This window comes from Salvia miltiorrhiza, chromosome 4, assembly GCF_028751815.1.
Source record: "Salvia miltiorrhiza cultivar Shanhuang (shh) chromosome 4, IMPLAD_Smil_shh, whole genome shotgun sequence".
Taxonomy (NCBI): domain Eukaryota; kingdom Viridiplantae; phylum Streptophyta; class Magnoliopsida; order Lamiales; family Lamiaceae; genus Salvia; species Salvia miltiorrhiza.
In genome coordinates, this window is record NC_080390.1 from 15,419,097 (window position 1) to 15,443,391 (window position 24,295).

General features: G+C 34.1%; 3 protein-coding genes and 1 long non-coding RNA gene across 9 annotated transcripts; 2 read left to right on the forward strand and 2 right to left on the reverse strand.

The window, feature by feature from the left end:
• Positions 1-279: 279 nt before the first annotated feature.
• Positions 280-2,515, reverse strand: LOC131019820 (histone acetyltransferase TAP1). Its single transcript, XM_057948432.1, has 8 exons — positions 2,373-2,515; positions 2,229-2,299; positions 1,954-2,014; positions 1,636-1,819; positions 1,186-1,285; positions 911-1,011; positions 674-767; positions 280-594 (listed from the first exon to the last, which is right to left on the reverse strand). Exons 1-8 carry the CDS (start codon positions 2,423-2,425, stop codon positions 515-517), a joined length of 744 nt encoding a protein of 247 aa, XP_057804415.1. The 5' UTR covers positions 2,426-2,515; the 3' UTR covers positions 280-514.
• Positions 2,516-2,599: 84 nt separating this feature from the next.
• LOC131019827 (uncharacterized) lies at positions 2,600-3,500 on the forward strand. The gene is made up of 2 exons (XR_009100465.1): positions 2,600-2,737; positions 2,850-3,500. It is a non-coding gene; the product is annotated as an uncharacterized LOC131019827 (long non-coding RNA).
• Positions 3,501-3,576: 76 nt separating this feature from the next.
• On the forward strand, positions 3,577-7,531 carry LOC131019798 (BTB/POZ domain-containing protein At3g08570). Of its 2 annotated transcripts, XM_057948382.1 has the most exons (6): positions 3,577-3,715; positions 3,839-3,893; positions 5,456-5,534; positions 5,613-5,679; positions 5,758-6,900; positions 6,973-7,531. In XM_057948382.1, the coding sequence occupies exons 1-6, from the start codon at positions 3,713-3,715 to the stop codon at positions 7,474-7,476; spliced, it is 1,851 nt and encodes a 616-aa protein (XP_057804365.1). In that variant the 5' UTR covers positions 3,577-3,712; the 3' UTR covers positions 7,477-7,531. The 2 variants fall into 2 exon arrangements, with proteins under 2 accessions (XP_057804365.1, XP_057804366.1); XM_057948383.1 differs by lacking the exons at positions 3,577-3,715; positions 3,839-3,893 and adding an exon at positions 5,090-5,237.
• Positions 7,431-8,875, reverse strand: LOC131019819 (acid phosphatase 1). 5 transcript variants are annotated; one of them, XM_057948429.1, is made up of 4 exons: positions 8,681-8,875; positions 8,101-8,456; positions 7,819-8,031; positions 7,431-7,747 (listed from the first exon to the last, which is right to left on the reverse strand). In XM_057948429.1, the coding sequence occupies exons 1-4, from the start codon at positions 8,681-8,683 to the stop codon at positions 7,570-7,572; spliced, it is 750 nt and encodes a 249-aa protein (XP_057804412.1). In that variant the 5' UTR covers positions 8,684-8,875; the 3' UTR covers positions 7,431-7,569. The 5 variants fall into 5 exon arrangements, with proteins under 5 accessions (XP_057804412.1, XP_057804413.1, XP_057804414.1 ...); XM_057948430.1 differs by having other exon boundaries at positions 8,841-8,870; XM_057948431.1 differs by having other exon boundaries at positions 7,431-7,731; positions 8,681-8,783.
• Positions 8,876-24,295: the final 15,420 nt, after the last annotated feature.

Here is a 24,295-nt window from a genome sequence, read left to right on the forward strand (position 1 = left end):
TGAATATAATTGTAATAAGAGTGATAGTAACTCCAAAATGCTAAATTGTCAACTCATAGGGTGGATTATCTAATCGGCCCAGGAAAGCGTCAATGTGAGAGAATTTCAAACAAATTAATCATATACTTATATGTTTCTGATTGCGACTAATCAGAAACATTAACAAAAACAAATTACAAATGGCTACATCTATTGACATCGTCTCTATCTAATATAACTACTTCAAGAAACTTCAGAAAGTCACAGCAGAGCAGTTAAAGACTGGTTGTTGCATTTACATTTACCTCACAAAAATCAAATATGCAATTTTATTACGTGATATCGAAGAATTAGCACATTCTAAAACCAATTTATGCAGTTGAATTCATCATACATGACATTTTGCAAGATAACCTAAACTAAAAAGAGAAGAAAAAAAAAAGCTACTTCATTCATTAGAATATTGGGAGTATTATAGCTGCATATACACGGTAGTTGACATCGTGACACGGAGGCCCTTCTGACTGGAGATCAACTAGTTCTTCGGGTACCAAAACATACCTTTGATGCCCTCTGGATCAGGTTCGAACCCTAGGTTGCGATAGAACTCCACAACTACAACCAATTGCAACAAACAAGCTTAACTCACGCCACAAATAAAGCGAATGATTCAGTTATATGACTGTTGACATACCTTTACTATCTGCAAAGAGTGAAATATTTCCAATGTCACGCTGCAAAAGAGCCCTTATAAGCTTCTCTATGAGGGCTTTCCCAAGTCCTTGGCCCTAAACCACCACAACAGAAATTCATAATGCAGAGTCGTAGCTATTACTCGTGTTATAATGCATGTGTTAGCATAAACATAGAGATCGTCTCTAGTCTTGAGAATTTTACTTCACTGATTCATTTTATATTGAGTCGTACATACCTGATAAGATGGATCAACAAGAACATCCCAAATCGTTGCATTGAAAGCATGATCAGATGTAGCTCGCGCCATTCCTATCAACTTCTTTTGGTCATTTCCCTCTGCCAAGCAACTTGCCAAAGTACACTAAGATATCTGTCACTTAGTTATTTAATAACAAATATTACCAAATGATACAATACTTTTTTGGAAAATCAAGCATTAGAAATTTAGATGAGGCAGATGTTATACTCATTAATCAGGAAAACATGACGGTGGGTCCAGTTACGAAATACCTTCTCCAGTTGACTTGCTAATGGAATGCAGAGTAACAACCATGTAGCTATTTCTTAGAGCTGCCGCTAGCTTTGACAGAGGCCTCCGAGGCCAACCAACCTGTTGTTTGCATCACGAAAATTATATAACGAGATCTGAAATATTATGACAAGAGTACTTCTAATGCTTGAAATGTCCAGAAGAAAACAGACATAGCTTAACATATTGATGTAATATGTTCCTATTGGTAATATGCATGAAATCCTCTACGGTAGGCACATGTAAATGCACGATGAAGAAATTACTGATTATCATGACATGACATACGATAAAGTAACTCATGTTGGCTCCCATGGCATCTCTACATTAGAGACAGGATTAATGCGAGTGATATATGCAAGATGGGAGCAAAAATATTATCCTTTAGATAATACAAATAAATAAACAATCTTTCATGACATAGTGATTACCTTATCGCATAAAGCCTGGAGATCATACACATCAATATTCCCACCGGAGGAAAATATGATCTGCTCAATCGTTCCATCAGGTCTGGTGCTCTCAACGAGAACGAATTCCTCGGGCAAGGGCTCTTCCTCTTCTTCAGTAGTGACAGGAGGCTCTACAACTTGAGTACTACTGTTTTTCAAAATCCTGCAACATTAAAAGGCTCTCCAGCTCAAACCACAGCATTACTTTACTCATTTGATTATATATCTATTGTCAAAATTTTACATATTTCAACTATTTTAGACTATCATCAGAAATTTATACTGATTTCCATTTACCCTGATCTAATAGACTCCCAGAAGCTAGCCTTGAGTCTATAAATCTTTTCTTTCCTGCTTCCTGCAGAGCAACACCAAGGTTACAATAGCTGGATATGAAAGAAATATCAAAATTGAGCAAGAAACTTAGGGCTTGGTGTATTGCAACTAGTGATATGAAAAGAATGCAGCATAAATGTCACATTTTCAGTCTCAATTAGCATAATTATTCCGTCGAAATCCCAATTCAAGCAAGAAAGATGGAAATTAGAAGAAGAATAAGTGAAGTTGTGAACCTGTGGAAAGAGGGAAATTGAGGGGAGGAAATGGATGGCAGCGGCAACCGAAAGAAACAATTCGCGGGCAGCTGCAACAGATTCAATCTTGAAATGAAATCAAAAAGAAAAACAGCAATAAGAAATTAGTAATGAGCAGCTCACAGATTGAGGTCGGAGGCAGCAAGAGGCAACACTACCAGTCCGTGGGCTGGCATTCTTTTAGGATAGATTTGTGTGGAGTGGTGGGCTCGAATTCTGGATGCACCAGATTTTCTCCTCTCTCTCTAAATTTCTGTTTTTCTTTTCTCTCTCTTCTTATTTCTTCTTCTTTTTTAAGTTTTTTTTTTTTTTAACAAGTAAAAAAAATCATTCACTTTCATAATTTTTATATTAGTAAAAAATCTAGAATAAGTGGAAATCCATTTTAGCTGTGTTGATTTATTATTTTTTTCAGAAGGAATCATCTTCCTCCCAGCCACCGCAGCCTGCATTGGTTCAGCATATTCCCCTAAATTTCAAAACCCTAGGTAATACCTATCTTCAAATTCTTTACTTCTTTTAAAAACCAATCAAATGTTAGCCCATTGTGTATATATTTATTGTTCTTGGTTTGCTTGTGTTGTCAATTCTGTGTAATAGGAAATCCGATTGCTGTATGTGCCGCTGCATATGTTATCAATGAAGATACTTTAAAATTATTATCAACATTGGAGTGATGCTGCTGAGGTTTAGGGTTCAATCGCATTGATCAGATAAAAGAGTATAGTAGTTGAGCTATCCATCTACAACGGCAAAGTTGAATCTGCAAATTATACAAGGCGATTTGGCAATTCCAATCATGTTAGACGAGAATCCAGATAATCGGCAGCAAGAAGATTCTGCCATCGGAGAATCTCCAGACGCTGCCAAGGATGGCGGTGACGATAGAAATACTGCGAGTAGCTCAAATTCAGCAATGGCGGATGGTTTGTCCTCGTTGATTTCATCTGTCATGACTGCCTTCGATTCCCGAGCTGAAGCCACTGCCCGGAGCCAAGATGAACTCGCCTCTGCACTCGATCGTCTCACTGGAGGTAGTTAAACAAATTGTCCAATTGAATACTCGTCTCTTTCAAATTGTCCAATTCCCTGTGCATAAATGGTGTTTCTCTTTGGCCTTTGAGTCTATCAGGATCTACTCAGCTAATGTGAAATTGGGTTACTAATTGTAAAATTAAATTGATGGAACATGCTTGTTATTTGGGATAATCCAGTTGTATTCTTTGAGCTACAATGAAGTATTTTTCTGAAGCTGAAATTGCTACATTTCTTGTTATTCTTAAGCTTGTCCATATTTTCAGAGCTTGACAAATTGCTAGAGGATGCTCCATCCCCCTTCATTATGCAGCACGCAGCTCGGATTTCTGGTGTTAGGAAGAGGGTTAAATCGTTAAATAGTGTGTTGAAGTCCATACAAAGGCGAATTGACAATATGGACCGGATGTTGTCAGCTGGATTAGCTCATGGTATAATATTTTTCTCCATAATGCTTCATTCTCTTTTTTTCGGATATCTTCAGCTGCTTGTATGCGTCTTCTGATACTTACCGTTGCTTGCTTATGTTTCGTTTTCTTATGAATTCTGCGTAGGTGCAGAAACAACGGGGGGAGAAAGCAGTGAGCAGCAGCATGCTCAATAACGAAGGTATTTACATCTCAATAGTCGTAGTTAAAAGCTGGATGGAAGCAACCAATTGAGATTCTAGTCAATCTTGCCTATCAACACTCAATTCAAATTCTTTTGGGGCTATTGTATTGTTGGTTTGCATTTGGTATATTTTGAGGACTGTGGCGAGCAATGTTTATTTCTTCTATTAGGAAGTGAGGCATTTGTCATCTTGTATGGCAATGGCACTACAAACTCATATGTGTTTTCATGGGAAGTTTTCTTATTTTATGGCATCACGTTCCTTTCAAATGCAGCATTTCTATCTGTGTATATTCTAATTGCATAGTGCCAGAATTAGCAAGGAAGGAAGCACTGGTTTTCCTGCTCGAATTACTAGTATATTTTGAATTGTGGGAAAACGTAACAATTCGAAATTCAATCTCCTAAATATTTAGTACCCAATCAAGTCTTCATTCTCGTCAGATTAGATGTTTTGTTATTCTTTTTCACGGTCAATGTTTGAAAATTGTGCTTTTTGTTCAAAAAGGAATAAGAAATAAGCAAAAGAAGTGCAAGATCGATCCGTGAAGAAAGTAAGAATGAAAAATAAATTGTAAAAAGATGGTAGGATATTTTTGTCTCAAGCAATAAAGGATATATATTTTTATGAAAGTGATCTGCAATGGCTAATTATAATTTTGAGCCTTTAAACAATTTTATAACTATGTGTTCGTTCGTACAGAGAGAGATGATGAAAGTTGTTTGGATTGTTCTGTTCCAGAAAAGAAAAAGTGGTAAATAGTAAATAATAGTAAAATAAAGTATAGATTAGATCTGGTTGCTAAGTGATTAATTAATAATGAAATGAAATAGTATTGGTATATAATAAGAGTGGTTACTTAGTTAGAGGGTAGGAGACAAAAGCTGGGCAGACTCTTCATCTAATAATTTGCCCCTCTTTTTCAGCATTCCCAGTCAGTGAGGTCTCTGTTTCTCTTCTTTACATGCTCAAATCAAATGTCACTCCCACCACTACTTCCCTTTTTCTTTTCACAATCTCACCAATAACCAATCTTTTTTATTTTCACAAACCCAAAAAAATAAAATACTCCCTATAGAAATGTGCATTTGTTGAAAGAAACTATTTTAATTGGTACAAAGCATTTTGTTGTTCATTAATACCTATTTCAAACATTCGAAATTTCAAATACGATGTTGGCAATGATGATTAGGCTCCTTCTCCGAATCCTAATTAATTAAAAAAAGTGAAGATCTGAAAAATAAGCAATGACGAAAGTGAAAAACTAAAGACAACTCCATCCCACAAGAAAGAGACAAAGGAATGAAAAGCAAAAGGTGCATCTGCGTAAAGAGCAAAAGGTAAACTCAAAACGCTCTTGTGTGTTATGTGAGATTAGATAAATACTCTCTTTGCATGCCTAATCCTCTACACTCTTTAAATCATACATTAATTCCCTATCGTTTTCAATCCTTGAAATTTCTTCCTCTTTTTGGCAATGTGGGCTCCTGCCTTGAACTACTTTCCCTTTCGATGCTTGCTTGAATGATTGAGCCTTCATTGCGTTTCACTGTTGCAGTCATTCAACGGCCAAGAATGGTGTGGGATCAGCCTCTCTCCGCCGCCACTCCCAAATTCTCCACCACCTTCGCCAACCGGTATCTCTTCTCTCTTGCTTTGCTTTCATCTTCATTCATTAACAATGGCTTACTTGTATTGTATTTGTACGTGTGCAGCATTTTCTCTGATGTTGCTGGGGACATCACAATCATTGTTGATGGAGAATCCTTCCTACTGCATAAGGTAGGCAACCATATCTATTAATTTGTCACTCATCAAATTTGAATCTTTACTAAAACTGTTGTGATTGCTTTGCTTAAGTTCCCCCTCGTAGCTCGAAGTGGAAAGATCCGCAAGCTCGTTGCCGATGCCAAGAACACGGGCCTGTCGAAGCTCGAACTCACCAACCTCCCCGGAGGCCCCGAGATGTTTGAACTCGCTGCCAAATTCTGTTACTGCATGAATTTCGTGATCACCACTGCAAACGTAGCCCCCCTGCGCTGCGCAGCTGAGTACTTGGAGATGACAGAAGATTATCAAGACGAGAACCTCATCGACCGCACACAAACCTATCTAACACAAGTTGTGTGCCCAAGTCTTGAAAAATCAGTGCAAGTTCTATCTGCCTGTAAGACCCTTCTGCCTCTTGCTGAAGAGATAGGCATCACAGAGAGATGCATCACTGCCATTGCCATGAATGCTTGCAAGGAGCAGCTGGTTTCGCGTTTAGATGATTGCCGTGGAGATGTTAAGGAGTGGTGGGTGGAAGACCTCTCTGGTTTAGGGATCAGTTTCTATCGTAGGGTTGTGATTGCCATGGGGCAGAGTGGTGTTAGGGGAGATAGTATAGTTGCCTCTTTGATGCATTATGCACAAACATCGTTGAAGGGGATAGGGAAGCCACAGATATGGAATCCGGCGAGAGCTACTACTCCTAGCCTTAGTTTGATTGAGAGTGGACAGAGGGCTATTGTGGAAACTCTGGTGAGTCTGCTACCTATGGAGAAGAACTCCTGCGTTCCATTGAACTTCTTGTTTGGGATGACGAGGGTGGCTATCATGGTGGACGCGTCACTAGCTTGCCGGCTTGGGTTAGAGAGGAGGATCGCCTACAAATTGGAGATGGCCTTGCTGGATGATCTGCTTATACCTTCCCTTCAAACAGGGGATTCCTTGTTTGATGTTGATACCATTCATCGGATTCTTGTTCAGTTCTTGCATCGGATCGAGGAGGAGGAGGAGGAAGACGAAGACGAATGTGGTGGGTATGAATCGGAGGAGATTGGGTCTGCGGGGCATGGATGCTTGTTGAAAGTTGGGAGGCTTGTTGATGCATATCTAGCTGAGATTGCTCCTGACCCTTATTTGAGCCTTGACAAATTCATTGCTATGATTGAGGTGCTGCCTGATTATGCTCGTGTCATTGATGATGGTCTTTACAGGTCCATCGACATCTACTTAAAGGTAAAGCCTAAAACCCAATTTCCTATCACACTTTCCCTTTTTACACTAATATCTCTGTGTTTTCTTGTTTAGTCACATCCGATGCTGAGTGAGCACGAGTGCAAGAAGCTATGCAAGTTGATCGACTGCCAGAAACTGTCGCAAGAAGCGTGCAACCACGCTGCCCAGAACGAGAGACTCCCGGTGCATTTGGTGGTGAGGGTTCTATACTTTGAGCAGCTCCGGATGAAGAATGCTCTGTCGGGGAGCTGTGGAGACGGGCTGCTGTCGCAGAAGATGAGCAGCAGCGGGGTGGCCAGCGCTGCCATGTCCCCACGAGACACGTATGCCTCGTTGAGGAGGGAGAATCGGGAGCTGAAGCTGGAGATATCGAGGATGAGGGTGAGGCTGAGTGATCTGGAGAAGGAACAGGTGGTGATGAAGCAGGGGATGATGGATAAGTCTAGGCAGCAGGGTAACACTTTGTTAACCTCCATATCTAAAGGGATTGGTAGGATTGCTATACTGAAACAACACAAGATCAAACCAACTGAACCCAAAATTTCTAGAAGGAGTAAGAGGCTCTCTCTCTCCTAGTCTTTTGCTGATGATATATATATATATTGGCACTCATTTAATTTAAGTGCAAAAATGGTGTTTTGAGTTTATTACATAGATATGATTAATTAATCAAGGGATAAAGTACATGGGATTAGGAAGCTTGAAGGTGCGATTGCCTGTATACTCTCCTTGAAGATCACTCCACTGATCTCCCACATTCCCCCATATTCTGTACCCTTCTTCTGCCAGCTGCTTCCTAACTGTAGACTTGTATAGTATCGCGCTTTGCCCCTTATACGCACCACTCCTACCATTAATTAATCATCCATCACTTTAATCAATACGGAATTATGTTATGATTGAGTAGTTTATCCGTACCTTAAAATGAGACGGTGGTAGGCGAAGAAACCTTGGTTGTGCAGATTGCGAATGGTGGCCTGCCCCAGCGTCTCTTCATCCCTGCCCGTAACCAGGAACACCTTGAACCCTGTCGCGATCAATTTCACGAACACTCTCAGCACATCTGGAATCGCAGAGCACCGCCCGCTCAACGCCCATGCCTTGAACCCTACTGGATCGAACGGATCGCACCTGAAATTTAATCGCTGATTAAATTCTAGATCCCTGAAATTGACTGTGAAATTGATCCATCCATCTCACCCGTAGCGCCTCCCTCTGTAGTACAAGAGGTTGGAAATGCAGGTGTCGTCGACGTCAAGGATCCAAGCGTCGAGGCCGTCGCCGGAGAGAGTTATGGAGTCAATGTAGCTGCAGATGCTGTCGACGATCACGCTCAGATCCCGCTCGTATTGGCCGCCCATCATGTACGCCTCCACGTGTCCCGAGCACTCCGCGGGGACCGTCCGCCATGCTCTTATGTTGTTCGCCTCCACCGCCATCCGCCAGCTCAGGCAGTACCCCGCCGCCTCCTCCGTCTCGCTCCGCCACCACGCGCTCGCAGTCGCCGCCTTGGAGCATATCGCGAACACCACCAACACTATCGCCTCTCGCATTCTCTGCATGCTCCATCCAAACATTTATACCGCCAATCCAATTAATTCTCCCGCTGCCAATAATCAAAACACACGCACACACACACTCACACGCAAGCTGTATGACTAGTTAATTGATAACTGAAAAAGGGGGAGGATGCGAAGAACAATTGCATGCACGCACACAAAGAGCAGGGTAGGGAACTGGAGGCGAATCTCATTGATTATTATTGTATTTATAGAAATACCATGAAGAATATTGACCAAGACGGGAGGGGAAGTCAATGGCGGATAGCAAAGACTCTACTGTTTCTCTTCTTCCTCCTTCCTCCGATAAAAAATACTAATATATTTTTAAAAAATACCAAATTTCGTGATGAATATATAGGAAGAAAAAGGTTGGTGCACCTCCACGTGGCTGTCTCAATTTGTCGACAAGAATCTGACCATTGTTCGTCAACTCTAAATTGGAATTATATAAGTCATAGTGTGAGAAGCATATGCAATTTTAAAACAATTTTGGGGAGAATTTAGTGCCGAATCAAGATGGAAAGGTGGAGAATTGAAGAAATTGTGAATCCCACTCTCTTAAAAAGCTAAGACCAAGTGTACCAATATTTATGTTCCCATTTTAATTATTCTGCTTGCTCCTTGACAATTTTCAAAAAAAAAAACAGAATCAATAAAAAGTTTCTTAAATAATCTAAACAATTCAATTCGAATTCGTTGCAAAAGACTTGCCTAAAACAAAAAATTGTTCCAAATAAATTCAATATCATCAGCACTTGTCCACTCACATTGAATTTTCATAAACAAAGCCGCCGAAATTAGAGAGCACCTAAATATTCTCCATTTCTAATACTAGTATTTTAAGATTCGTAATTCTATTATATTTAACAAGATGATGTGGCGTGAAAATGAAAGATACCAAATAAGACAGTCGTAGTTTTGCATCCAAACGAAAATCCACATGAGATTACATATGAGTTTCTATAATTAAGATAAACTAGAGGCCGATTTTTCACAGAATAGGCAGCCTTTGGAAATGTGAGGTGCGATTTTTCTAAGAAGCAAGCTGGAAAGAGCCTCGAAGCAAGGCCCATAACTTTCAATCATCTATTTTTGAAATATTACATATTATTGTTGGTAGCACAATCATGAAATCGTCCATGAATTTAGTTCAATGTATGCTCACATGAGAGAGAGAGAGAGAGAGAGAGAGAGAGTGGCATTGGCGTCATAGGGCATGATATCAAACCACGTAGAGACTAGTGGAATGTTAAAGGAAATGGAACTTTTTCCTCATATCTCCAAACCTCCAAACCCCTACTTTGATTCTTTTGTAGTCTATTTCAATAACATCTATCATGTTGCCACCCCTTATTTCTTCTCCACATCTTGGCACGTGACATCTCTCATCAGGGGCGGATCCAGGATTTGAGGTTAGGGGGGGCTGAATTTATTGATCTACGACGTATGTAGACATTTACACGGGGGTTCGGGGGCGGGAGCCCCCGAAGCAAATTTTTTTGAACATTCCGTACACTTTATTTTCATGCATTTTTTTAACAATCACTTAATATAATAGATATATGTTTGCAATTCAATTAATTCAACATCAAGTAGATTGAAAGTATACAAAACAATACTTTTATGCATTCTTTTAAAAAAATATATTTCATTTTCTAAACAAATAAACTAACTTTCATTGTTAATAATTAGTAATTTTACTTTTAACTTTAGAATGGACTCAAATTCAACATTAAAAATTAATTAAGAAAAAAAAAAGGATAAAAATAAGATAAATGTAACAAATCAATGTACAAGAAAAAAGAATTAATATGGATAGTTGGATATACTAGAAATAATGTATTATATTTTTTCTTCTATTTCTTATTTATATACACATATGCATATATATTGATATATTAAGTGAAATAAATTTCTATATTTAAAAAAAAAAAAAAAACTCAAAAATTGGGAGGGGGCTTCAGCCCCCCTAGCCCCCCCCTGAATCCGCCACTGTCTCTCATAGCCTCAAGATATTTCTACATCCACGATCATCACGTTGGACTGATATTCAGTTAAATTCATTATTTCTATTTCATATCGATTTGATATGTTTCTAATATTCTTTACATTTGTAGTACTTTCTCCCCTTATAAGACCTGTTAAGGGATTCGCCCCATTCTAAAATGGTACTAATGCAAGCCCAAATTCAATGTGATTTATCTATTATTTATGTCGTAGTCTAATTTAGCATTTTAAATATTAGGCCAACATTTTTGTTAAACTTAAAAGAATTTTATACACATAAATAATAGATATTTCTTTTATACATTGATTTTATAGTGGGTATATTTTTGTTTTTATCTTTCAAATAGGGTAAAAACTACCATTAACCCTTTCAAATATTAGGCGAACGTTTTTGTTAAACTTAAAAGATTTTTTTTTCTTTCTCAATTCTTCACTATATATATTGAAGAGGACTTTGTGAATAATATCAAACTTAAAAGCTTATGAAGGCCCATTAATTTCCTAAAAACGTACAAAAAGGAGATGAACTTTTAGGGCACCAACAAAAAGTAATGATAATGCAAATTAGTGACTTACGTATATTGGGCAGCTATAAATGATGACTTCACCGCCCATATAAATTAACCAATCCTATTAACTTTGTTTAATACATACATGTTTCCTGGTTGTAGCGTTAATTAGGTATGGATACACATACAGCATCTCCAGCCAATCACAATTTGTTATCCATATCATCCACTTCTTCACCCACTTAAGCTTATTAAAATCCACTAAATTTGCCACATATTAATTACTAATACTGACCCACAAAAAGCTATTGAGAAGATGCAGGCATTTATACGGAACATAAAATCACATAGATTCTCTGACTTTGTTGCCATGAAAATGATGGCTGATCGTTGTCATCGAGTATTATTTGAATTGAGAATAATATGCTGCATAGTTCTAATGAAAACTAGAATTATTATGAGAAATGAGAACCAACCTCAGCTTTTTATAATTCTATATATGCGGTCATGATTTGAAGATTTTCTTTTATTTATTAATGCTTAGGAGGATAAGTATGCAATTTAAAATTTCTTAATCTGATAGTTGGCGAGAATCATGAGATAACTTGATATCAATGGTTTTGTTATTCCATTAATTTTTTCTTGTCCGTTTTTTTAATTGTTTATTAATCTTAGACATTAATTGAAATTATTATTTAGTTTAGTCTCTGATGAGTATAGAATTAAGCTAAGTATTTAGACGAAGATATTCTTTCGATTCTCCTGAATTTTGTATGCAAGAGAGAAAACTTAGAGTATTCTGAGGTGTGGTGAATAGCATGTTTTTATTATTACGGAGATGAACTATTTATAGATATTACAAGAAGGGTATTATAGTAATTTCATGTTAATACACGCGCTCCGCGCACTAACTACCTAGGCCTAAACAGATATATCTTAAAAAGGGTGTCAGATTCTTTGTCGGAGCATTGTCTATAATGCCAGTTCTAAAGCCGCCTCTCTGTCTTGACCTGGAACTGCTCCTCTGGTAATCGGCTCTCTAGCTTGATCTGGAGCTACTTCTCTGATATCCACATCTTTGGCTTGGTCTTCTCTGGACCGATCTTCTCTGGTTCGGTCTTCTTTGACTCGGTTTACTCCGGAGGCAGATTTGAAGATGAATGTCCTCTGATGCTACTTGTCTCCTCTTATACTCTGGTTTATTTAAGTAGGCCACGTGTCATGATCTTGGGTCAATACGTATTTCACCACCCCTCATCAGTCTCTATTTCACATATTTCATAAAATTGTATTCGTGCAACTATATAATATAATAAATGTAACTTTAATATACCTAATATCCAATATACCTCGTATGCAATTTCAATATACGTGTGCAATTTCAATATATCATAAAAAGTACTTGTGCAATTACAAAATTATATTCATGCAACCATATGTGAGTTAAATTAAATATCGCTAGGGATCAGCATAATTGGTTCAGGACAGAAAGGTCATTGGTATGTCACAATGCAATTTACATGTTAAAGTATGTGCGGCTTTTAGTTATGAATGTTACAACATATCATATGTGTTTCCATTTTACTAACGTGGACAATGATTGCATGATATCCTACATTGAATATACCTCGTACTCATCCCATATTTTCAGATAATTAAGGTTGGATACGCGTGGAAGGTTAAATGAGCGCATCAAGTCACTTTTGAAAAGTATTGTAATATAGTACCTAATATTTTGCTTAGTATAATTTTGAGTCTCAATTACTCTTGAGATCATGTTTGACTTATCAAATTTGACTCATATTATCTTTCTGTCTTGACTTGTCTTCTTTTAAATTCAAGTTTTATTTAAAATATTTTATGTAAGCATTTACTACTTTTATATTGAAAAGAAATTATTTCAAAATAAATTAAGATTTTTATTATATTTTATGATAATTCCGCTGTCAAAAATTATTTAAGTTTATATTAATACTCTAAGTGTGCAACTTCATTATACGTTGTGTGCAACTCCAATATACGTAGAATTCAATATATCTCGTGTGCAACTTCAATACACGTCGTGTGCAATTCCAATACACGTCTTGTGCAACTCAACTTTATGTCGTGTGCAACTCCACTTTACGATATGTGCAACTTCAATATACGTCGTGTGTAACTCCACTATACATCGTGTGCAATTTAAATATACGTCATGTTCATTTTATTCGATCAAAAAGTAAACTATAATTAATCTTTAAAACGTCTTAATTAATTTTTTAAAAAAATTCATGAAAAAATTATTCAAAATTTTGTCACATTTATTATTTGCACAGATCTGTGCATTGATCAGATAGAATATGGAGTCAACTAGTGTGTAATCCATCGAAATTCGACGGAAAATTCTATTAAATTATTATTTAAATTATATGATATTCCACCCATCCCTAAAATTAAGCATATCACCCAAAATTATGCATACTCTATTTTAATTTTAGACACTATCCCACATATAATTCTTACAATTTTACCCTTTTAATTTACACTATTTGCTCATAATTTATTTAACAATACATGCATAATTTTGGGGGACGGGGGAATATTATTTGTGTATAAATAATTATTTATATATAAATTATTTTTAAATTTATTTAATTTAAGGTAATATAGTTGAAATTATATTAATCTGAATCATATTCCTCAATTAAATGCTAACCTTTTGTTAGAATAATAAATATTCTTTTTGTATAAATTTTTATTTAATAATATTTTGGGAAAAGGTCAATATTGAAGATTTTATTTCATATGAGCATCATCTCGTCTGAACCACCCTGTAGGATCATATAATCATCTAAAGCTCGGAAGACGACATCTAATGTTTGAACACCAGACTTTTGAGCATCATCTCATCTAAACCTTAAAATACAAAAAAATGAACTTTTATGCGTCAATTTTTTTAACATCACTATCTGGAGGTTTAAAAATCAAATTTGACTTGTGAGATTGTGTGATTTGGAACTTCTAATATCATAACTAACTTGTAAACATCATTTTGTATGGAACTTGAAAAAATCTTGACAAACTTTTATGCATTATTAGCTTCAAATATTATAATTGGGTTCCAAGAATCATCTCGTTTTGAGTTTGAAAGAATAAATTTAACTTGTGAGTATCATCATTTAATTGGATTCCGAAAATCATCTCGCTTGGAGCAATTCAAATTGTATTAGTTTCAATCATTCCGTCAGTTAAATATAGATTTTTATTTTGGAGAGCAAGAGCTTCTTCTTGTATAAGTTTTATTTTAGTGAAACCTTATAAAAAAATCAATGTGAAATGAGGCGATTTATATGAATTCTTCACTCGATTGAGATTATTATAAATTTAATACATAATTAAAGATTTCTAATGTATTTTAACATCATATCCTCTATTGTTCTTTATCTAAATTCTTCATTTCTGCATTACTAATTTCATAATTTATCTATTATTATTATTTTTGTTGTTGTTGTTGTTGTTGTTGTTATTATTATTGACGAAACTGAAACAAATAAAGTTTTTAGATATGAAAAATATATTTTTCTTTCCTATACAAATAAAGTGTACGGATATATTTTATAAAAAATAAAAATAAAATTTTAATTATTTTGATAGACATAAAATAAGATTTTGTTTTAAAGTACTCATGTTATAGAATTTGTGCCTTATTATTCAAACATGTAAATCAATGACTGAACCCGTTTATAATTTACATACACATGCATGTCTCAATTCAAAATTGCTTTTATTTAAAATTAAGAAGATAAATATTATATATATATATATATATATATATATAATTCATACAGTATAATATATTGCAACATATACATATAATATATACACTTTTGAGAAATATAAAATTAATAACAAATATACATCTAATCATTAACATTCAATTAAAATCATTTATTGTATATAAACTATAGTAATTTTTTTCTTGTTATGTAAATCTAATTTTTATCGAGATAAAATAAATAACAAAATTTATTAATTTAGATTATATGTAAGTTAATATTACTATATATATTCACATTTATTATTAATTATATTTATTAAGATGAATTTTTATCGAGATAAAATAAATAATAGTAAAATTTATTAATATAGATTATACGTAAGTTAATATTATATATATATATATATTTATTATTAATTATAATTATTAAGATTAATGAATCTTTATATGGAATGTAATAGTTAATTAATTAACAAATGATGAAGATTATATATGGTAAATTATTGAAATGGAACAGTTCTAAGCATGCCACATAAATTAAGTTTTTTTTTTTTGTTACAACCGAAGAAAGGAAAAAACCCACTCACACTCTAGCTCCTAGGGTGACTCGAACCCCTGACTTATTGATTGGAGGATAAGCGTCTTACCAACAGACTGCGCTTCATCGTCATAGATTAAGGCTTAATCCTATTATAGAGAAGATTTAAAACCTTTATAAAAGACTACTTTACTTTCTTTCTTTTTTAACTCTTTTTGCTTAATTACCGTCAAATACGTTGGTTCTTATCAAATAGATGATTCAATATTGGTCATTTGTTTTAATGCAATCGACGGTTCATAATAGTTTTTATTTCTTACGTCAAGGGTGATTTCTATTTTAACCCTGCCAGGCCAACCTATATATCATCATTATTATATAACCCTATCCAGGCCAACCTATACATCAAATTAAATAAACTATTTTGTATTAATACTCCCTCTGTCCACGAAAGAACTTCCTATCTTTTCTTTTTGGGACGTCTACAAAAGAACTTCCTACCTATTTTTAGACTATACCCCACCACTTATAATTCTCTTACTTTTCACTTTTCACAACTCCCAATATTAATTATAACACTTTTTCACCACTCCCAATACACTCAACTACCTTTTATCAACTCTCAATACACTCAACAATATTTTTTCTTAAAACCCGTGCCACTCCCTCCTATGAAGTTCTTTCATGGACGGAGGGAGTATAACATTGTAATACCTTTTTGATTTTGGTAGTAGTAAATGTTTATATTATTAAAATATTATTTAAATACTAAATATTACTGTTGAGATTGAACATGGATATAAAAATATTTCATAATTGCATGTTATTAATACATATTATATGCAATGTAATAATATATAATACTATTGTTTAGTCGATATTGTTTTAATACTTCATACAATATTGTAGTACATTTCCAATCTTGTGGTAGTAGCTGTTGAAATTATTAATACTCCCTCTCTGTCCCTCAAATAACTTCATAAGAGGGAAAGATACGGATTTTAAGATAAAGTTGTTGAATGTATTGAAAGTGGTGAAAAATTGTTAGCCTACAATTATTCACAATTGGTTGTCAAAAGTTGTAACTAAAAGATAAAAAAATTGTAAAAATAAAAAGACAAAATAAGAAATAATGAATAACCGATCATGTGCATAGTGCACAGGCCAACCTTAAACAATTCATTCTCTCTCTTATTAATAATAAATAAGTAGTATAATAAAATATATTTTAGGTTGAAGTAGATTATTGATAAAACATAGTAGAAAATAATTTTTTATTTAAAGGTTAGGCTAAGATGGGTTGTTGATATAGATAATTTTATAATTAATATTGAAAGTGGTGAAAAGATAAAAAAAAATAAGAATAAATGGGGTATTATTAGTGGTGGAGTAGTGTCCCAAAATGAATAGAAGTTATTTGGGGGACGACCAAAAAAATAAAAATATGAAGTTATTTGAGGGACGAAGGGAGTATATTATTTAAGTAGCGGATATTACTATAAGAAATTGAGACATGAATGAGTACAAAAATATATTTTGATTGAATTTGAGATTAATGAGTATATAAATTATAAACGGGAATAAATATATAAATTTATAACAACTTATATTTATAAAATTAAATGAGCTCGTGTAACTAATCAAAACTGGGACGAGAACGAGTATACATTTTAGATGGGTAATTAAGAGCATTTATCAACATGTCTTCGTGGATTTTTCTCTAATTTTAAGTGTTTTGTTATTCAAATTATTTGGGTATTAGTAACATACATTCTTGACGGTTACGAACATTTTATCAACATGTTTACATAATTTTTATTTTCTAATTTATAATCTCTTAATTTTGTATATGAATGTTTATTTTTTTAATATTTGAATCTTTATTGAGACAAATAATCAATTATTGTGATAAATTATATTTATAAATGTAAGGATATTTAACATATGTTAGAGCATCCACAACAGATCTCTTAAAATTTTACTCCTAAAAATACTCCTAAAGTCTTCCTTAAATTATTTTTAACCCTTATTTTACAATTGCACACAGCAGCTCTCCTATTTTTCATTATCTATTTTATAAATTTAGGATTAGATTTAAAGGGGTGTAAATTTAGGATTAAATTTGAGGGGTGTAAATTTTTTTGTGGGCCCAACTTAATATAGGCAGAGACGGACTCACGTTTCCTACCATGGGGGCACGTGCCCCCACAACTTATTTTTTTTTTCATTAATTATATATGCTGCCCAACCCAACCTTTCCAATCCTAGGCCCAAAAGTAATCGTGCCCCCTTAATATTCTCTTTTATATTAATATTCCCAAATCCCAAGCCTCCAACCCCAAAAATAAATCAATACAGACTTTTTGAAAGTATATCGTAATTTTTTTCATATCAAAGTATTGAGGAATGCGGCGGTGCATATTCTCTAGACTCTAATAGCAAATTGTGCGCTCTCTCTCTCCTCCTTCCATCGTGATTTTATTTTAATTTTTAATAGGTATTATAAAAATAATTTATACTATAAATTTATAATATAAATTAATCTGATTGCTTCTTCCGAGAATTCTATCTATTTCAGTTTTGATTTATTAAATTACATGATTTTTATTTAGATTTATATAGAAAGATTTTATAAAAGAGCATTGGAACCACCATTTATTATTGAAAAAAATGATGATAATGCCAAATTAAGTAGGGATAATTTTGATGCAAAAAACCTTCCTACAGATCCAAAGTTGAGAATTCAAATTTTGGATTATAATATAAATATTCGAGATGAAGTTCGAAGGACATACATATCGAAGGGTCAATTGTAGTAGACTTGAAGTATTATGTAGTAATTTTTTTTAACATATTTTTTATATATAATTATATTGTGCCCCCATAACAAAAAAGTTCTGGATCCGTCCCTGAATATAGGTGATCTATTGGATGATTATTTTATCTCACTTTTTATTATTTTAGCTCAAATTTAAAGTTATGATTACTTTTGAGAGAGATCTGTTGTAGATGCTTTTACTAAACATTTTTGTGATGAGAACAAATAATAAAATCATTACTTACATAGTAGATTTATTACTTTGATATAAATATTATTTTATTTATTGTAATTATAAATGTGACTAAAATAATTACCCATAAAAATTCGACAGGTTACACACTAGTATATATGTATTTATTTATATATGTGAGTTGAATCTAATCTAGCTAGATACTCAAAAGGTGCATTCTTACAATTAATTATTTGAGGTACTAAAGAAAAATCAATATTTGTATTAGTGTCTTAGTAAAATATAAATACTTGGTTTGAACCCTAAACTTTACTGTTCGCATCGCTTGGTGTTCCTTAGAGACAGTAAAATATAAATACTAGAGTATATATATTTTGATATTACTAAGACATATATAGTACTTACTATGTAAATTTATATCACTTTATGCGCATGCGTAGAAATAATAAAACTAGCCCTTTTCATGGTGGATAATAAGATCTATGCTACACATAAGTTGGACAACTTTGAATGTAATTCAACAGGTTAAAGCTTTTGAAGATTCGCCCACTCACTCCTTTTGACAATGCACAACCAATGGTGCAAATTCCTATTTATAGTAGGCTAAATCAAGTCTACACCTCCCCACTTTCTAGTACCATTTTTCATTTTGAATTCTCCTACTATTAAATAGACATCTCAACTTAAAATATGGTTAGGTCTCACACCAATAACCACTAAATTTCTTTCCAATATGATCTGAAAAAATCAATTTTTCTTTGTATGCACCACGATTTAAAATATGATGTTATACAGTCATCAAATACTTACTAAACATACTTATTAATATTATGAATAAATCTATGTCTACATAATATGTATATACATAATACCCCTATAAATTAAACCGGTTTGATCCGGTTTGATATACCCCGGTTCGGTTTTTTATATTTTAATGCATTTCTTTTATGCCCTTATTCAAATTTATGGTAACTTAATATTTCCATCCAAAATCAAATTCTATATCCACATTTCAACAATCATCCCATATAATGCTACAATACAATCGGCAATTTTGAAATAGATTGATATTGGAAATATTTGGAATAGAAAATATATTTAATTGATATCAATTGTATTCTACATATTCTAAATTTTTTTGGACGCATATCATTTGTCCAATACAATTTTGTCAGCAATTATCTATTTTGCCCAATTTAAGATTCATATTATCCAACAGAAAATGTGTTTTATGCAATCCATAATTCAATTACATTTTTTTTAATAAAAACAAACTACTATAAATTTTCCTCAAAAAAAATGTTATTTAAGTAATTGTATAAATACATTCAATATATAGTACAAATATAAGTAATCACTTACTTATGTTATGAGATTAAAATAAAACTAAAAATATATTATGTGTGAATAATCATTTTTTATGTTGCAAGAATAATGTCATACATTGATCACATCAGTCGATTATTTCATGAAATTATACTATATTACCTTATACTAAACACTAATATTAATACTATAAATTATAAAATTGAAAGGAATATAACTAGGATAATAATGTATCATAAACCATACATTGATCACATTGTTCGAATATTTAATAAAAATATAGTATATACTATAAAAATATAGTATATATATATAAAAGATCGTGGGGAAAATGAATTTCGAGCAAAGTTCGTGATATTATATGCAATTAACCCAAATATATATAATATTGTCGTGGGGAAAATGAATTTCGAGCAAAGTTCGTGATATTATATGCAATTAACCCAAATATATATAATATTTTTAATGGTGTCAGACGTTACCGACATTATTTCAAAAAGGCTATAGTATATTGCAATAATATTTTATATATATATTTCAATCTTTAAGTAAATATAACTTTTAAAGTTTTAATCAAATATTACATAAAATATATAAAATTAAAGTTATTGTCATGATTATTAATTTGATATGCATATGAAATATTTTATAACTAGTTGAATTTAACAATTTTAGAAAGAAATAAAACAAAAAAAAGATAAAGAAAAATGAAATAAAAAGAAAAAAATATAGTTTAGAAATAAATCTTTAATTTTATTATAACTACAAAATTGAGTGAAACAAATAATGTCACAACGTTAACCACATTGTCCAATTAATGAATTCAGTGTCCGATGTCCGATATTCGACAAGGGACACCCAATGCCTGACATCTGGCCCTCACACCACGTGAATTCGGGAGTAACTAATAAAATGATCAGATACACAAAAAAATAAATAATAAATAAATAAATGTAGTGACCCGCTCTTTTATGTTATTTAATTATGGTATCGCGATAATTAATATCGCATCCTTCAGTAAATGGAACCCAGTTGCCAGTTATATATGAAACCAGCTTATGATCCCGATTTTTTTTTTTATCAGAGACGAAGTTATTATTTTAGCCGTATGCTTTTGTAACGCATGAGAAAATCGCGATGAGTATTATTGAGCTATTCAATAATTATTATTTCCAAGTTATAACTGACTTAGCGAAGTCATGTTATTTATTAATCGAGAGACAGAAGCAGTTATATTTTAGTGCTACTAGAAGTCGAGGAATTTTCCGACTGCAAAGCAGATTAAATCTACGGATTTAATTTAAGTTATATCACAGTTTATCAAGTTATCAGGCAAGGAAAAAAAAAAGATATCAAGCAGATACAGAAATGCGACGATTGAAAATCGAAGCCAGTATTTTATTTACAGTTCACAAATTACAGTCTAGTTCCCAGCTTGGGGAAAATCGTTTAGTATATTACAAAGGATTGGACTCTACGTGGCCCACTTAATGCCTTTCACTCAAGTGTGGACACATTAGTCAAAGAAAGAGAAAATTCAAAAGTATGAAATGTAGAGGAAAGAGCCGACCACCCTCTGGCCTCTGCACTCCATCTCTTCAAGCAGCCTCCAATGGCTGCAATGTTCCCTCAAGCTTTCACCTCCAGCCACCCTATTCCTGCACACCTTAATAGCATACTCAAGTATGCGATGCTCATCTTCCTATTAATGCCAAACACCCAACAAATGCAATACTCACTCTCATCTCACTTTCATCAAAAAGTTCAGAGAATCAGTTCCAGTTCGGTTCGGCAGAAGCTCTCAAGTTATTTCCTCAGCTAAAATCAGTCGGCTATAACAATCCATCAATCCATTTCAGTTCATTCAACAGCCAACGCAAGCATTCAAGGTATTGATTATATCTCAAATACCCAATTCAGTAAACATTCATACCAAGCATGATCATGAGTAGTTTCACGAGAATAGACGAGGTATAAGCATCTTGAACTTAGTAAGTGTTAGAACCGGGTACACGATCGAGATATTACAAAATAAATATTTTGAGATATTACAACTCAAAATAATTGAAAATATTACAAAAGAAAATAATTTGAGAAATTACAACTCAAATAATTTTATACAACTGAAATATACTGTATAAATAAATTATACGTATAATAAGTCGAGTCGAGATGAATCTCTTCTCGCAAGAAGATTATCGCCCCGGTAGTGCTCTTCGGTTTAGGCGTATCTTCCCCAAAGGTAAAACGACTTCGTCTCGTCGAATGTAGCACCACAATCCGGCGAGCTCCGGCGAACTGAATAAGGATCGAGAACTGAGCTAGACTTATGTTGTGAGTTGTGTGTCGTGAGTTGTGAATTATGATTCGTAAGTTGTGTGCTATGAAGCTCACAACACACCCATATTTATAGGTGTTAAACCAAGTGTGAACGGCCGGTGTGAACGGCCGGTGGTCAACTCCGTCGGCTGCGGTAGGTGGCCGCAATCGTTGAACGCAGAAGTAGAAACTGATTTTTCCTCTTCAACATCCAAACTTTGACATACAATATCTCACTCACCGGAAATCGGTTTTGAGACTTCAAGTATATCACGTTGATCTACTCGAGATGTAGATTAACATCCAATTATTATTTTAATTAAATAATAAATATTTAATTAAATAATAATTTTCAGATATGGCATAAAACCATATTTCCAACAATCCCCCACATGAGTGAGAAATCAGTATGCGAATGTATGCAGACATTTAGCTCAGTTCTCTTAAGTAACAACATTGCATTTGGAAAGGTAGCTTGTGGCTTTGAACCTGCCATAGTCAATATTATCGAGTATACCGGCGGCCTAGTGGATATGGTTCCTTGAACTAGTCCTCCTCGGTGTATACTGAGTCAACAATATTGACACAATATTGCTTCAATCCTTATTCGTTCTCACGTTTGTGTCCATTACAGGCCGTGGAACACCTCTTTGGATTCATAAGTGTTTCAATCGAAGCGGCCCCACTTCACACTTACATAGGTGACTCTTAACTCAAGTATCCTGCTATATTTGTCCCCTTCGAGGAGTTCTAGAGTCATTAAAAGTCAAAGACTTAACCTCACCACGTGCAGGTTTCTGAACACTCACTGTTCTACAAGGAATAGGCAATTCGAGTGTTCAACACACGGATTTTCATAGCTTAGTTGTCCCATTGAACCAAGTTCTTGGGATCCTCCAGTCATCATGGTTGGGTTGCCACTATGATTATCCTTAATTTGTGGACTTCAAACCCATTCCCCCTAACAGTTTATACATCTGATCTCGATGGATACTTTTTGTCAAAGGATCCGCTATGTTATCAATTGATCTTATATAATCAATTGTGATAACTCCACTAGTGATCAAATGTCTCACGGTATTATGACGTCGACGAATATGTCTCGACTTACCGTTATACAAATGATTTTGTGCTCGTCCGATAGCAGCTTGACTATCACAATGAATTATTACGGACGATACAGGTTTCGACCAACATGGAATATCCTCGAGGAAATTTTTAAGCCACTCGGCTTCTTCACCAGCTTTATCCAAAGCTATGAATTCTGATTCCATGGTCGATCTAGCAATACATGTTTGCTTCTTGGATTTCCAAGACACAGCACCACCCCCACAGTGAATACATAACCGCTCGTTGAAAACGAGTCTTTTGCATCAGATATCCAATTTGCATCACAGTACCCTTCAAGTACAGAGGGTTCCCTAGTATAATGAATCGCATAGTTTTGAGTATATTTCAAATATCTCAAAACCCTTTCAAGAGCTTTCCAATGTTCATTACTAGGGTTAGCTGTAAAGCTGCTCAACTTGTTGACCGAGCATGCTATATCGGGACGAGTGCAATTTGTTAGATACATCAGGCTCCCAATAATCTTCGCATATTCTAACGCGTCAACAGGTTCTCCCTTGTGTACACTCAAATGCACATTAGGTTCCCATGGTGTCTTAGCTATTGGCTTGTCAAAAGCGTTGAATTTCTTTAACACTTTCTCAACGTAGTGAGATTGTGTTATAGTAATACCATCAGGTCTTCTTAGAATTTTAATTCCAAGGATAACATCAGCTAAGCCCATATCTTTCATGCTAAAATTTTTACTTAGCATGCCTTTGGTTTCTTGAATCACTCGGGAATTACTTCCCATGATGAGCATGTCATCTACATAAAGACAAACAATAACATATCCGTTATTAGAATTCTTAATGTAGACACATTTATCGCACTCATTGATTCTGAATCCATTTGACAACATTACACTGTCAAATTTTAAATGCCATTGAAGCGGTGCTTGCTTCAACCCATATAAAGACCTTTGAAGTTTGCATACTTTGTGCTCTTGCCCAGGTACTACAAACCCTTCAGGTTGCTTCATATATATTTCATCTTCCAACTCGCCATACAAGAACGCAGTTTTCACATCCATTTGGTGAATCTCGAGATTGTGCAAGGCAGCAATAGCGAGAAGCATCCGAATAGATGTTAGTCTGGTCACAGGTGAATAGGTATCGAAGAAATCATACCCTTCTTTCTGCCTGAAACCTTGAACGACAAGTCGGGCTTTGTACTTATCTATAGTACCATCAGATTTGTACTTCTTCTTTAGGATCCATTTGCATCCTAAAGCTTTACTTCCAGGTGGTAGATCCACT

Bases quoted from the DNA above. Each gene is read 5' to 3' on its own strand.
- LOC131019819 (XM_057948427.1), bottom strand. From the start codon at position 8,477: ATGTTTGGATGGAGCATGCAGAGAATGCGAGAGGCGATAGTGTTGGTG. The intron at 8,032-8,100 runs GTGAGATGGATG...ATTAAATTTCAG, and splicing joins TACAGAGGGAGGCGCTACGG to GTGCGATCCGTTCGATCCAG. The intron at 7,748-7,818 runs GTACGGATAAAC...AATTAATGGTAG, and splicing joins TACCACCGTCTCATTTTAAG to GAGTGGTGCGTATAAGGGGC.
- LOC131019798 (XM_057948382.1), top strand. The intron at 5,535-5,612 runs GTATCTCTTCTC...GTACGTGTGCAG, and splicing joins TCCACCACCTTCGCCAACCG to CATTTTCTCTGATGTTGCTG. The intron at 6,901-6,972 runs GTAAAGCCTAAA...TTTCTTGTTTAG, and splicing joins CCATCGACATCTACTTAAAG to TCACATCCGATGCTGAGTGA.
- LOC131019820 (XM_057948432.1), bottom strand. From the start codon at position 2,425: ATGCCAGCCCACGGACTGGTAGTGTTGCCTCTTGCTGCCTCCGACCTC. The intron at 1,820-1,953 runs GTAAATGGAAAT...TTAATGTTGCAG, and splicing joins TGGGAGTCTATTAGATCAGG to GATTTTGAAAAACAGTAGTA. The intron at 1,012-1,185 runs GTATTTCGTAAC...GTTGCTTGGCAG, and splicing joins TAGCAAGTCAACTGGAGAAG to AGGGAAATGACCAAAAGAAG.